Here is a 14753-nt window from a genome sequence, read left to right as displayed (position 1 = left end):
GGCCATTACATAAGCTACTTATCAGTTGATAACTGGGCTCTCGGGGTGTTGGAAATACTAATAGGGAAATAGAAATAGAAATGCGAGTGCGTAGGTGGTGCGACTGTGGAGCGGTCAGGCGCATAAATCAGCTTGGACACTCAGCCACTCGAGTTCATTCGCTCATGCGTCAGCCAAACAAAAGACTTAGGCAACGAACTGCAGCCGCTGTTGCAACAGAATGCAAGCCTTTCGCGTGTGTGAGTGTGTCAACAGCTGGGACTGCCACTGCATATTCTAAGCCATGTGTGTGTCTAGCCCTACCCTATTCAATGTCCCCCCACGTCCCCCCAGTTGCATTCCCATGTGAACTGCGCTAATTCGTGACTACTTTGTTGGGCGAATGCTGGGGACTCCAGAAAAACACATCGCCGGATGCACAGAGAGAATTGTCTCTACCTTGAATAAATTAATAAAGAACTTCAACTTTCCTTACACAAAAAGTTTTACGACCTATGTGAACTAAAAATTTATAGAATATCGGTTGTATTAATCTGCCCCAGATTAACTTAGGTTTAAGTGTTCGATAGGATAAGTGTTCGCTTAGAATTTCTTATTGTTGAGTTTGAGAAAGATTCTCATCATAAAAATTCTACATTTTTCTCCCACTGCCTATAAAAATATGAAAGAACACTTAAAGCCCTATTCATATCCGCGCCACCCCAAATAAAAAGCGGGGGGAAACCCTCTGTAATAGATTTGAATGACCCACTCCCAAGGCTCGAGGTTCAAATCTGGAGCTACCGCGTCGAGGACTGGCGCTTGTGCTTGTGAGTCAGAGATCGGCTTGCTATGTGTCCCATTTCGATGGCAGTTCCCTGCCCACGCCGCAGGCGCAAACACTTTACTTTTGTTTTCGAAACGGTCGCAGTTGCAGTTGCAGTTGCAGTACCCAGTTAACTTGCAAGTTGCAGTCCCAAAATGAACTACCCAAATGAACGATGCAAGCACACAGCTCTCATTCTCCGTCGTCAATTGGATTCGGCTGTTTTCCGTTTCGATTCGACCGGGTTTTTCTTCTTCAGGGTTCGACAACGTTGCGGTTGTCGCTTTCGTAGTCACACAAAGATAGAAATCGCATGACACGATCTTGTAGCCCGAAACAGGCGCCAGTAACCCAGTTTTCAGGTTTCAGACCAACAGCAAAAGCAAAAGAAATAAACACAGCAACAGCAACAACGCCAACAACGATGACTCCCTTTGGCCAAAGCCAAATGAAAATGAAACGTTTTCGGCATAAATAAATAATGACAACAGAGCGCAGCCACCAAAAAGGCAACAACAAATGATCAGACAGTCCTGTATTTGCATTTGTTTGCATACCTCTGCCACAAGGGTATAAACCGTTTATTGACGGGCTTGGTATAGATTAGTGTTTTATAGCATGAAAGCGAATGATTTTCATCGGGCGTAAAATAAATGTGATTAATTGTTAGCTTCTATATTATGATGCATTTTATATCTATGTATTATCTTGTTTTTATTTCATAATTAGACTTATCAGGTCGAAATATTGGAGTTTCGATATTTATTTAATAAAATAAATCTATCAAGATACTGCCATGAAAGTATATCAGATGTACTGCGACTTTCTTTCAGTCTGTGAGGGTAAATTGGCTTCTGTTCACCAACCAAGCGATTTCTTGCTTTTTTGTTATTGTTTGTTTGCTGCCTGTTATTTGTTTGTTTGCTTTTTTTAACTGCGGCATTTTGGTTTGTTTGTTTCAAGTTGTTTGGGCTCAGCCTAACAAGCTGGCGACATCGACGTCTGCCCATTGTCTTTGTGCCTCGCCGATTTCATGTGGCATTTTTCTAGATTCAACCAGCCATTCCAGCCAACCCAGCCCACCCCCTAAAAACAAGCGCTGACCTTTGACATCGTCCCCTGAATAAAACCAGACGCTCTCGATCTTATTGGGCAGCGAAAAAAACAATTAGGTTTTTAGTAAACTTTCTTTAATAGATATTTGGATATAGAAGAAGTTCTTTATATAAACTGGGTTTTTTACGATACAAAAATAGAATAGCCTCGAAAGTTAATACGTAATAGCTTTTCTAAATCAATATATTCTTCTTCTTGCTTTCTTACATTGGTTATACAATCTTCTTCTAGTGAAAGAAAAGCAAGTTAAGTTGATACTCGAGGTAAGTCTTAGATGCATAAACTTTGTTTATGTGTAGCAACTGAACGGCGATGGCGAAAACAGTACATTGAACTGCAGCTCAGAGGCAGACCCATAAATTGATTGATGCCGATGCATAAACGTCAAGTTTTCGCTCAACTTCAATTCTAAAGCAGTCGAAAGCAAATTTCACTTTCATTGGCAGTCCGTCACCCACAACATCGACGATCCGCGCGTCTGGGAAAGCGATTCACCCTACGCATCGATGGATGGATGGATGAATCGTCTGGGATCCGCCGATCCGCGGATCCCCGAACTTATTTTTTGTTGCAACGGTAGCCGAAAGACGGGGCGACAGACCAACGAGCATGCCAAAAATTGCATTTTCTACAACAAATCAAGGTGACTGGACATCAAGATAAAAACATAACAAACGATTTGACTAAGCCAAATGGTAATAGGCCCCAACAACACAACATCGCCAACATCATCAGCAGGAGCAGCAATCGTGGCCACGAGCTCTGGAGCTGGAGCTGAAGCTAACGCTGAAGCTGGAAGTTGGAGCTGGATTTTAGCCACTGGAGCGATCATCGAGCTGCTCCGCCGTTATTGTTATTGCCATGGCCAACAGCCTGGCATCGCATCGGATGGCTGGAGCTCCTGGCTCCAAATTTGGTGCGAAACTGCGTTGTCGCGGTCACTTTTTTCCCCCTTCGTGGATCGGGCACAGTGGGACAAAGGACTCGTGATTTGTCAGGATAGCACTTGCCTATTTAAAAATATTGAAAGTTTGTTAAAGGTAGAAAATATTCTATTATTAATGTTATTTAAATAGAAATTTCTCCATTATTTTTTCATGTAAGAAAATATTAAGTTTACAATTTGTATAATTAAGTAGAACATTTAAATAGAAAACCCCAACAGCTGACCTTCAAATAAACCCAAACAAAACCACTGTGCCATCGTTGTCGTGCCTGTCGTCGTCGTCATATTGAAATTGAAAATAAGAATCGTATTTGGTAATTGCAATGAAAGCGAAAGGAGTGAAAACTTTTCTGCTGTTGTAGGTATGTTATTTTGGCCACTAAGATAGATCACCAAGGATAGCGGCCGAGCAGCGGTCACTTTCTACCCATCGAGCGGTTCAATGACACGGCCCCAAACGCCCCCGCCTTCAGTCCATTGCCGTTTTTTTTTTGTTCATTTAGTAGTGTGTTCATGGGTTATAGGTGGAGGTATACATTTTTGTGAAGTGAACTCGAGCTGATGGCAACACTTATCGATGGCTAAGCCGAGTGCCTAAGCCGCTAAACGGCAATAACCACATCAAAATGCCAATGAAAACCTTTTGACATTTTTATCACGCACAGCACCGCCGATCGAAGATCGGAGCTTGAAGCCCCAACCAAATGCTAATTGACCTTGACATGCGGAAGATTTGAATGCGCCCCCCGTTCCCCAGCCCCACAGTGCATCAGATGCACTTCAAGAGCAACTCGAGTGGCCGCTGCACTTGGCTTTGGATGTCTGGGTTTTGGGTCTGGGTCTTACTGCCACTGGATGTACATATGTACATGTATGAGGAGTAAAAGGTACGGGGTCCGAGGTCCGAGTTAAGTGGTAAGTGGTAAGTGTTGCGGTTGCAACATCATCAGCGCCAGCATCGAAATGTGAATGCATATGCAGAGTGTTAATTGCAATCGCCACTGCAGTGTGACCAAGGTGCCAGCAGTTCAACAAGTTAAGTGTAATTTATAAATAAATTAATCAAATTATGGGTGCTATTGGCTTCCAGCTATTAGCTAATCCAGTGTGTAAGCTGTTTAGGGAGTTGCCTTTGAATAGCGAGCCTTTCTATCATCAAAATCCAATTAATATTACATGGTAAATTGGTGGCGTCTATCTAAAGTAGGTGAACCCAAACATATTCAATTACCTTGTAACACTAGAAAACACTGGAAGCTATGCATTATAACTATACACCATAACATTCTCATTTTTCTGGTGAATTCAAACTAAATTCAAGTTTTTTGAATAAATCTTCCTACAGTTCCTACAATCGGAACTGTATTCCTAAAAATATAATAGGGTGTGTATACCATTTATGATACAAGTTTTTTGGATTTTTCGTTGGAATAACAGTTTGTATAAAAAAAACTATATACTTTCAAAACAGCGCAGCTTTTCGGCCACACTTGAACAACATTTAACGAAATGATGTGCAGTGGGCCGCACCTGATTAAATGTCTGGTGAGTAAACAACGAAAGTGCAACAAGTTGGGGGCCATAAAAATGACACCAGTTGGGGCGGCCTGCAGGGGGTTGTGGCTGAAGGGGGGAGTGGGGGGACAAGGCCGGGCGACACTTCACCTTGGGTTGTTCAAGTTGTTGTTTCTGCTGTTGGGAGCCAACGGTTATTATTTTACACGCTTTCAGCTACAACTACAACTTTATTTACTTTGCGCGCAGCGTCTTAATGCCTTGTGCTATAAAATGAAATTTTACGCACTAAGCGCGGCAATTAATACAAAACCGGCAGACAATTTCAGTTTTATTTTCATTTTTTAAGGGGTGGCCATTGCGGGGGGAAAGGTAGTAAAAGTGAAACAGAAACTGAACCAAGGTTGCCCCACAAACTGCCCACCTGCCACCGCTTTTCAACATCAACTTCAGCGCGGCGTTGGAAATCCGAAAACGAAAGTCCGCCAACTGACTGAGTGACCGACTGTCACCGTTTCAGGTGACCATTTATTACCTGTCATAATCAATCGGTATAGGGAAACGTCAAGGTGCTGAAAGTTGGCCATAAAGATGAGGAAAGGTGGTTAAGTCGCTCAGTAAAACGGCTCAGTAACTTTAAATTGGTTAATGGTATGCACTCTGGGCATTACCTCGAGCTACAAGACTAAAGCCATTTTCCGCTTTTTCAATGTCAGGAAAATATATATTTTGAATAACAATAATACAGAATACTAACATATTAGTTGTAGTTGATCTTGTGACAGTATCAGCTATGCATATCGTATTGCAATTCAAGGATTCCCCGAAGAGAACTTTCAATTTCGCTGGAAAGAGAGAGTAGAGCTCCATATGGAAGTGGAAATGGCGAAGACCTTGTCCGTCACTCCGGTGAATGTGAATGGGAGAATACTGACCTGGCTCTGCCTTCATCCGCTGGCTCACTGACTGACTTGCAAGTGATCTGTGATCAGTGATCCGGAGGAGGGATTCCCGCGGAGGTTTTCCGAGCCTTAAACGGATTGGGAATGGTGGGGGCTTCGTGCCTAAAACATTTTGCATAATTTGTTTTGCTCACTTTGTATATGTATTCCAAGGCTTGTGATTTGATTGCGTTGTTGATTTTATTATGAAAGTTGCAAGACAGCAATAACAACAGCCCGATTAGCATTGCTCACTTTTCTATGGGAACACAGGAAACAATGGTAATCTATTTGTGCAAATAATTAAATGCATACATTACAAAACGCAATAGTTCAACTTAAATTATTTTTAAGACCATATGAATATTTTTATACAAATTTGGTGGGCCGAACCCCCTTATTTAATATCTATACAAATTGCTAATATTACTTTAATCACTCAATATGAGCATATAAATCTTCCTTTTTCTGTGCAGACTGACTCACAGCGCCTACATTTTTATTTGTATTTTATATTCCTTTTTATGTGCGGCGTAGCATGTTGCCAGCAATTGAATAAAAACCCTTTTCATGTCAATGTAACATTTGTTGCTCTGCCAGTCGCAGTTCGATGTAGACTAGCCAAGCTGCAACAATCGGCGGCGCTTGGCTTTGTACTTGTCTCTTTGGATTTGGTTTTGGCTGCTGCTGCAGTTGTTTCCTATTAACGATAAAAATCACATGACACGAACTGGTCGCTCGATCTGGCTCCATTTTCTGCACTTTTTCCCTGGGCCTTTGGGTGCTTTGTTTTCGTTTTTTTTCGCCCCGATGCCGCTTCAAGTTTTTTTGGGATTTGGCGCCGGCGCCACTAACCCAGTTTAAGCCAAGCGGTTCGGGCCCAGTTTAAATCCGACCTGGGCTGGCCAATTATGCCACATTATTGTCCAGTTGATTGCCGCTGTTATCGCCCTGGAATGACAGGATGCGGCGGCCAATTGGCAGGGCCATGGCCAATGCCTGGAGATTACGCAACGTCAACGTCAATTAAATCAGTTTTACTCCAAATATTTTAAGCCAATGTCAACCGAAACGTTGGGGGGAATGGGAAAATATATGGACATCGTCTGCCCATCGCACATCGTACACCTTTTGGCCGATCTCGATCTCTGGCAGTGGCCACGCCTGATTGAATTTATGGCCGATCGGCCACGGACCAACTGACCAACTGCAAATCGAGACCCTCGGGGGGTTTTGGGACTTTGTTTACACAAAACTTTCACAAATTAACCCAACCTGTGAACTGAAAAACTCAAAACTTAATGCCCGAAAACGCATCGATTCGATTAAAACGCTGCAAACTTAATTGGGGCCCAGTTTGTCGCACATTCTGGGTGGCCCGCGTACAGTGGTCACCAATAACTTAACATTTTAGTAACTTATTGCAGATAAAAATTTATATTTATTTATATATTTTACCATAATTTCCTGTTCTATCCTTCTTTCTTTGAGGTACAGAACAATTAGGTTGACTCAGCGCAATTAAAAAGTTAGACCTTTAAAGTATTGAAAAATATCTAGCTAATGCTGATAGCATGATCCTGAAAATCTTTTTCACGTTTATTCAATTCTAAGAATTATAACAAATTAAAAATTCACTTTACTTATCCACTGTGCATCCGTATTCATATGTGGTCCGCCTGGACCTTCTTGCTCGGTCAAGTGCAAGTGGCAGTTTAAAGAATCGGGCGAGGAGGCTCCTCTGGAGCGATGAATCGGATGTCCCGGTGTCCCAATGTTGGCGCCCCCATATGCGCATAATAATTTGGATGGAGTGCCGAAGAAAGTTGCCGGCTCCACGGCATCGTTTCATGTGGTCGATGTTGTTTTGCAGCGCTTGTTGCAGTGCTTGTTGGTAAGGCTGGTAAGTGAAATGAAAAGTGCATAAATCTGCCGATCTGGCAGCGGAGTGCAGCGTAAAAAGCGGGGCGATAAGAATCGAATCGAAGGAGCCTTTTTTCTCGTTCGTTTTCGGGTTAAACGCAACACAAAAGAACTTTCGCTTTCGTTGCGCTCTTTTTTTCGGTGCGGTAAAAGTGGCCAGTGGCCACCAGTGGTAGTGCATTATTTAACCAAATTTGGCCATTGAATGCAACCGGTCGGCGCATTCGGTGGTAGGTGCCCCAGCCAGCGATATAACAATTATGTGCGTTTAATGAGCAGCGGGAGCAGATCGAGGAGTTGCCGATCATGCCGCTGACGGATGAGATTGATTGCGTAAGTAGGCATAAGGAAAACGGTCTGCCCGGTTGCAACATTGTCACCCGCTCCCGTGGAGCGATCACTTTCACTGCTGCCCCCCACACCAGAATCGCTTAGAAGAGTCAGCGATTTTCGCTTGTTAGCTTTATGCGATGGAGCAGTCGTTCGTTGTGCATTCGGTCGATCGATGGTAAAAGTGATAGTCGTTTCCAATTGGTGATTATTATGGCTTAAGTATTTTACGACTTATATAACCACCACGCACACATGAGACGTCAAAGCAATTAAGCTACCCAAACACACACGGCCGGCGATACAAATGCAGGCACTTTTCTAATTAATTTCGAAGAGTAGCAGGGGGTTTCGGTAAAAATCTCAATAAAATTTCATTTTCATTGACAGCCGCTTTTCAACTGCAGCTCCACCAATTCCAACATCGCGTTGCAGTGCCGCCCCAGTCGCATGATGAAGTGTGGAGACGGCAACAACAAGAGCCACCACTCGGTACACTTAATTGACAAGTGTGAAACTTTCGATTTCTATACACCCATTGACATACAAAACGAGGCAGACGAAGACACTCGGAAAAAATCTAGATCACTAACGAAAATTGAGAGCGGAGTCTGGACATAGCTCAAGTTTACCTATATAAAGTAGTTAGATAAACTGATTAAGTCGTTAGTTTCTAATCCAAGTTCTAGGCTAAGTTTGTGAAGATACTTAATATTTGGTTGCACTTTTTAATACTTTGTTATGTTAAAAGCACTACTCCAAATAATCTCACTTATTTTCATTCATTTATAGTAAAATCCTAACCTTTCTAGCTGTGCAATCTAATGATCTTACCTGCTATGATTTGTTGTGTCTAAATGTCACAATTCTTCCAAGTGATGGGCGGATCCCGGCCAGGACAGGAGGGTCTGTGGAGGCTGAGGTAGGAGGTACTGGGTGCGTCTGGCCAGATCGAAATGGCATGGAGCATGGAGCTTGAAGTCTGGGGCACTGCGAGCTTGATATCACTATCGGCAGCTGATGGCTCCGGTGATAATTGCCGATATCTGGCGACTGGTCGGGTGCGACTCGCGTGCTGACTTGACAAAAAGGCTGCGCAATGCCATCAAATGATTAACTAACGGCTCGGTTCGACATGAAACGTGCGAAATGGGTGAAATTTTTGTTGGCGTGTTCGAGTGCCGGCCGGTGCGATTTTACACTACAAAAATTATGTTTCAATTATGCCAGAAAATGAAAGTTGTCTGCAGAGAGCACTGTAATGGCTTAATTGCTGCCACCGAATTGCGGGTAATCCAGGAGATCATAACGAGATATCTTTATTTCTTTTACTACGAATTTGTCGGCTGGATGACCTCATGCAGTCACAATCGCGTTTTGGAATTTGATTTTTTTTTACAAATAACAATAACTTGGCCGCCTAACATAACTTTTCTTCGATATCCTGAAATTATTACCCTAATAAACATTATAAGGTACAACATAAGTAGTATTTAGTTGGAAAAGTATGAGTATTACTTCCAGTTTAAATTTAGATTCCAAAATACTCAAAAATTCATTAGAGCTTCAGCAGCTTGTTCAGTGCCGCCTTTTAAAATCTGGAGTTCTCAAAGGTGCAACCTTCCCAGAACGAGTCTGTCTGTTCTGTCAGTTTGGTATTTCAACATATTTTTTGGCAAAGCCATAATTAAAAATCAATTTGGCCAAAAAGTTCCTATTATGCAAGCGCAAGAGCAAGAGCCGCCGCGACAGGCTCGTAATAACCAGGTTCGTTGCCTGAGTCTTTTGTTTTGCCGTTTTGTCAAAGGTGCAGGCAGAAAGGCAGGCAGGCAGGCAGTTCCCCCATCTGCCGCCAGACATCAACGTGAGCCGCACATATCGAGCATAATATCGCGATGTGGAACGGCATGGTCTATTGGAACCCGGGTTCATGCTATGTCAAGCATGATTTCGCTGTTTGGGGGCCGTGCCTCAGAGACCCATTAATGAGCACACAAACTGGCATTTGACAGATTTTTTAATTAAACCATACAAATTGCGATTCTTCACGCTTTTCGCCACACGAAACAGTGCGGATATTATTGCTGGCCCACATGGCCCGTAGGCCCCTTTGAAGCTCCTCCCGCTCCTTTTCTGCGCGAACATAAAAAAAAAAACGGCATTCCAGTTAGCGATAAGCGAGTAATCTCGGCAAGAAAACGAATGAAATGCCAACGTTATCGGCTATCTGGCAGCTGGCAGCTCCCGCGTAAATGCAATTTAAGGAGCGGGGCAAAAAGAAATTTGCATAGGCGCCGAGCTAATGAATTTCTGCTGCCTGCTTACATAATTATCGGCGGCACCATTATGGCCTAAACCTGGACCTCGTGCTCCAAGTCCAAGTGCTCCTTTCACTTTTGTGCGAATGCGCCTGCCTAATTATTCCTGCCCGGCCGTGTCCACATCCATTGTTACCCCTGTGATTTCGCACATAATTAAACTGCACAAAACGTACTTAAATTAATAGTTTTATTGTTTTGTCTTCTCCTGAGTTGGAGTCTGAGTCGAAGCGGAGTCATGCGGAAGCGGCGCCCTACCAAAAATGGGCAGCGGAAACCTGCCACAAAAAATCCAGAAGTGAAAAGGGGTTATTACCACCAGTAGCAATAAATAAAGAAGTCAGAGACGACCTTCATTTCACTTTCTTGACAAATCGCACACGCGAATAAAAAGATTATTTAATCTGCTTCCTAAACATAAACATTTTAAATTACAATAGAGTGTAAAAGTTCTTGAGAGTCGTGTATAAATTGCATATTTTACGATTTTAAATATACAAAAAACCCAAAAAAGAAACGAGAAATACATTTTTAATTTGGCATTCATTCGGATGACTTCATTTGAAGATTCTCTACTACGCAGAGCCGAGTTCGAACGACAAGGATTACAAATTACAAATTTAAAATTTGACCTATTTTACAAATTTAAAAGAAAAATGGCAAAGCTAAAAACCAGTTTAATGTGAAAACCATTAATAAAGATCCACATCGGTTATCAAGAGGTCGAAAAGTGACTCGATAGAATGAGTTCCTTTCAGTCAATTCGCGTTCTTCGACTCGAGCGGTTATCAAAATGTATCAGAGGTCACTAGAGTTTTTCATATGTGCGGCACTACTACTGCTCGGATCAGGAAGTGAAGGACGCGAAAGGGATCCTTCGTGGTCAGGATACTACAAGGACAATGGAACTCATTACTTGCTGTACGGCAAGCCTCAGGATATCGCACCAATACCCAACTTTGGAAATATATCCTCGAACCCTTTCATCAACGCCTTGGAAGCCCAGGAGAGTTTTCCAACTAGAATCGTCAATGGCAAAAGGATTCCGTGTACAGAAGCTCCCTTCCAGGGATCCCTGCACTACGAAGGATATTTTGTTTGTGGCTGTGTGATCATCAATAGAATTTGGGTCCTCACTGCCCACCACTGCTTCTTTGGACCACCAGGAAAGTACACCGTGCGAGTGGGATCGGATGAACAGCGACGCGGTGGTCAGCTGCGCCATGTGAGTAAGATCGTGGCGTTGGCGTCATATAATGAGTACACCATGCGACACGACCTGGCCATGATGAAACTGAGATCGCCGGTCTACTTTGGCAAATGTGTTAGGCCCGTGAAACTGCCCTCCACGAAAATTACGACATTTCCCAAAAAGTTCGTAGTCAGCGGATGGGGTCTTAGCTCGGCGAGTGCCCAAAATGTCCAACGCTATCTGCGTCGCGTGCAACTCGACTATGTAAAACGGTCAAAGTGCAAGAATATGTACAAGAAAGCCGGACTCCAAATATACAAGGATATGATCTGCGCCAGTCGAACAAGGAAGGATAGCTGTTCCGGAGATTCTGGTGGTCCGTTGACCAGCAGCGGTGTCCTTTTCGGGATCGTGTCCTGGGGCATTGGTTGCGCCAACAAAAACTATCCCGGTGTTTATGTCAACAGCAAGCGATACGTGCCTTGGATTAAAAAGGTCATACACAATCATTAATATAAATTAAACTGTATTATACTTATTGGACTCAACCTTATCTTGAGCGCAGAAAAGATCTTTAGTAATAAAAGTAAAATTGTTAGCAATTAAATTAAGTTTCCAACACTTTTCATGGCTGTCTAATATCAATCTTCGGCATACTATAAAGCAATTAACTAAATTAAAATGTTTGATTTCAAATAAATTAATCACGCTTATGACAACAATTTGACAGCATTTCAAATTCGAGCTAAGCGCTGCGGGTTAATTTTTTGCCCAGAATCCGCTAATTAGCTTAGCCTACTTCAACGAACTAGAGATAAATGGTCAGCAGATATGAAATATAAAAAGATAAAAGACCCGAGAACTAAGAGGTCAAAAGGTGAGCCATTGTTCTAAGATGGTTCAGTCGAGAGGCGTTCGTTGCTGCGTTTGGTTATAGAAACGTGTTTTAGGATGATTGCGAGTTTATCGGGAATTGTTCTTATTGCGAGTCTGTGGATACTGGTAGCAGGTGGTCAACCAAACAATTGGAGTGGCTACTATGTCGACAATGGCACCCACTATTTGCTTTACAAGGAGCCACGAATTGAGCCGCAAACCATTTTGCCTGGAAATATATCCACTAACCCCGCCATAAATGCTTTGGATGCACAGGACTATCTGCCCACTCGAATTGTGAACGGCAAGAAGATCAAGTGCACCAGAGCCCCATACCAGTGTGCTCTTCACTACAATAATTACTTCATTTGCGGTTGTGTTATCCTCAATCGGCAATGGATTCTAACTGCCCAGCATTGCAAAATTGGTAATCCTGGTAGTTATACAGTGCGAGCGGGCTCAACGCAGCAGAGGAGAGGTGGTCAGCTGGTACAGGTTCAGAAAACTGTGTGCCATCCGAACTACAGTGAATACACCATGAAGAATGACTTGTGCATGATGAAGCTGAAGACTCCACTGAAACTCGGCCGTTGTGTCCAGAAGGTGAAGCTGCCCTCCACAAAAACCAAGCGATTTCCCAAATGTTACCTGGCCAGCGGATGGGGTTTGACCTCAGCCAACGCCCAGAATGCCCAGCGTTATCTGCGGGGTGTCATCGTCTGCAAGGTAAATCGAGCCAAGTGCCAGCAGGATTATCGGGGCACCGGTATCAAGATCTACAAGCAAATGATCTGCGCCAAGCGAAAGAACCGAGACACTTGCTCCGGAGACTCCGGAGGTCCACTGGTCCATAAGGGCGTGCTCTACGGAGTAACATCATTCGGAATCGGTTGTGCCAATGCCAAGTATCCGGGAGTGTATGTCAATGTGTTTCAATATACTCGCTGGATAAAAAAGGTTGCAAAGAAATATTAAATTATAATTTATGCAGAAACAGTCAAACAAAAAGTCTATCACTTTCTTTAAAGATTTAGATTATTATCAGTTATTTCAAATTGATCTGTTGCTTTTGTAAGATTACTTGAATAATAACTTCAATATTTTAAGAATAAATTATAATAAAGGAATACATTAAACAAACGATATTGTTGATACTCGCGTAATACAATAGATTCTTGTTCAAACATAAATCCATGCTTAAGATTGCGTTGTCATGCCCCCCAGAGAAAGAATATGGTATGTATTTATAGCGCCAATTAATATTCATGCCAAATACAGTAGGTCGCATGCCAAACCTGGAGGTCATTAGCATTCTTGATTCCCAGCTAGCATAGAGTTCGCACCAAGGGGTCAAGAAGTCGACTTTCAGTTATCGGCCATTATTAGTGCTTTACGGACCATTTGTTTTTGTACGGCTGATGAAAATGTTGGCGTTGATTTTACTGCTCATTTGTGGCCACAAAACCTGGGCTTTATCGCCCCAGGAACGGATCGTGGGTGGAGTGGAGCTGCCCATTCATCTAACACCATGGCTGGCCGCGATCATGGTGCATGGCAACTATAGTTGCAGTTCGGCATTGATTACGTCTCAGTGGCTGGTCACGGCTGGACATTGTGTCCACTATCCAGGCAGCTACTCCGTTCGCGCAGGATCCACTTTCACTGATGGGGGTGGTCAGGAAAGGGACGTAGAGAGTGTTATCCTCCATCCAGAATTTAACCTGCGGACTCTGGAGAACGACATCGCCCTGTTGAAGATAGGTAAACCCTTCACATTGGGAGAAAATATTCAGGTGGTGAAGCTGCCTCTGCCGGGTCTTAATATACTTCCAAGAACCCTCTGGGTTGCCGGTTGGGGCACTCCAGATGCCACTGACAGTGAATCGGAGCCCAGACTGCGTGGCACCATGGTGGAAGTTATTGATCAGAGACGTTGCCAGCGACTGTATTCCCATCTGCATCGCCCCATTACGGATGATATGGTGTGTGCTGCGGCAGCTGGACGAGATCACTGCTACGGGGACTCTGGGGCTCCATTGGTTCACCGCGGCAGTAGCTATGGAATCGTTTCCTTTGCTCATGGCTGTGCTGACCCACATTTTCCAGGGGTGTACACTAGACTAGCCAACTATGTAACCTGGATCTTCAACGTCCTGGAAAGTGATAGCAAAATTATTCTGACACATAAAAATTAAACAATATTATAAACAAGGTTGTTGGGTTTTTATTTATATCTTTCTCATTGTTCCTGCATCTGCTGGATGCTCATCGCTCCTGGAATACCCGATGCATTATACAATCCGCCAGCGTTTTCCCAGCCATCTGAGAGAAGCCGCTCTTTCTCGTGCCCAACCAAGGCGATAAACTTGTACCGCCGCTCGACGGCAAATTTGTGTAAATTATGTATTTGTGCATTTTGATTTCATTTAAACGAAGTTTCCTGATGGCCCCTGGCGCATGTCAAATATCAAAACCGAAACCAGCCTGCCAGCTAGCTGGCCACTTGCGCAACAGCCACAACATCCAGCAATCCATATCCATATCCAGCCCCATCCCGATTCCATATCCATATCTCCAGCCCCATCCCCAGCTCCATCCTCATCCTCATCCCCATTCCAATCCCAATCCCAGCTGGCCAAAATATCACTGCCATATGCGGTGGGCGTGCTCCGTTAATGCTGCACTCTGGCGGCCCCCGAAATTAACATAATCGTGCTGCCGTTGCTGCTGGGATCGGGATCGGGTTTGCTGGTGATTCGGATGCGGATTGGTATTGGGATTGTCTGTGCCT

At 43.5% G+C, this 14753-nt stretch overlaps 3 protein-coding genes across 3 annotated transcripts; all 3 read left to right on the top strand.

The window, feature by feature from the left end:
• Positions 1 to 10687: 10687 nt before the first annotated feature.
• LOC120447684 (trypsin alpha-3) lies at positions 10688 to 11599 on the top strand. The gene has a single exon (XM_039629211.1). The coding sequence runs from the start codon at positions 10688 to 10690 to the stop codon at positions 11597 to 11599; it is 912 nt and encodes a 303-aa protein (XP_039485145.1).
• A 438-nt stretch (positions 11600 to 12037) lies between these two features.
• On the top strand, positions 12038 to 12937 carry LOC120449075 (trypsin-3). The gene has a single exon (XM_039631374.1). The coding sequence runs from the start codon at positions 12038 to 12040 to the stop codon at positions 12935 to 12937; it is 900 nt and encodes a 299-aa protein (XP_039487308.1).
• Positions 12938 to 13267: 330 nt separating this feature from the next.
• LOC120448662 (trypsin beta) lies at positions 13268 to 14157 on the top strand. Its single transcript, XM_039630797.2, has one exon. It carries the CDS (start codon positions 13381 to 13383, stop codon positions 14155 to 14157), a length of 777 nt encoding a protein of 258 aa, XP_039486731.1. The 5' UTR covers positions 13268 to 13380.
• The last annotated feature ends 596 nt before the right edge of the window (positions 14158 to 14753 follow it).

Source organism: Drosophila santomea, chromosome 3L, assembly GCF_016746245.2.
Source record: "Drosophila santomea strain STO CAGO 1482 chromosome 3L, Prin_Dsan_1.1, whole genome shotgun sequence".
Lineage (NCBI taxonomy): Eukaryota > Metazoa > Arthropoda > Insecta > Diptera > Drosophilidae > Drosophila > Drosophila santomea.
Note: the sequence above shows the minus strand (reverse complement) of the source record. Positions and strands in the feature narration are given on the sequence as shown.

Excerpts from the sequence above, each read along its gene's own strand:
- LOC120447684 (XM_039629211.1), top strand. The coding sequence starts at position 10,688 with ATGTATCAGAGGTCACTAGAGTTTTTCATATGTGCGGCACTACTACTG.
- LOC120449075 (XM_039631374.1), top strand. The coding sequence starts at position 12,038 with ATGATTGCGAGTTTATCGGGAATTGTTCTTATTGCGAGTCTGTGGATA.
- LOC120448662 (XM_039630797.2), top strand. The coding sequence starts at position 13,381 with ATGAAAATGTTGGCGTTGATTTTACTGCTCATTTGTGGCCACAAAACC.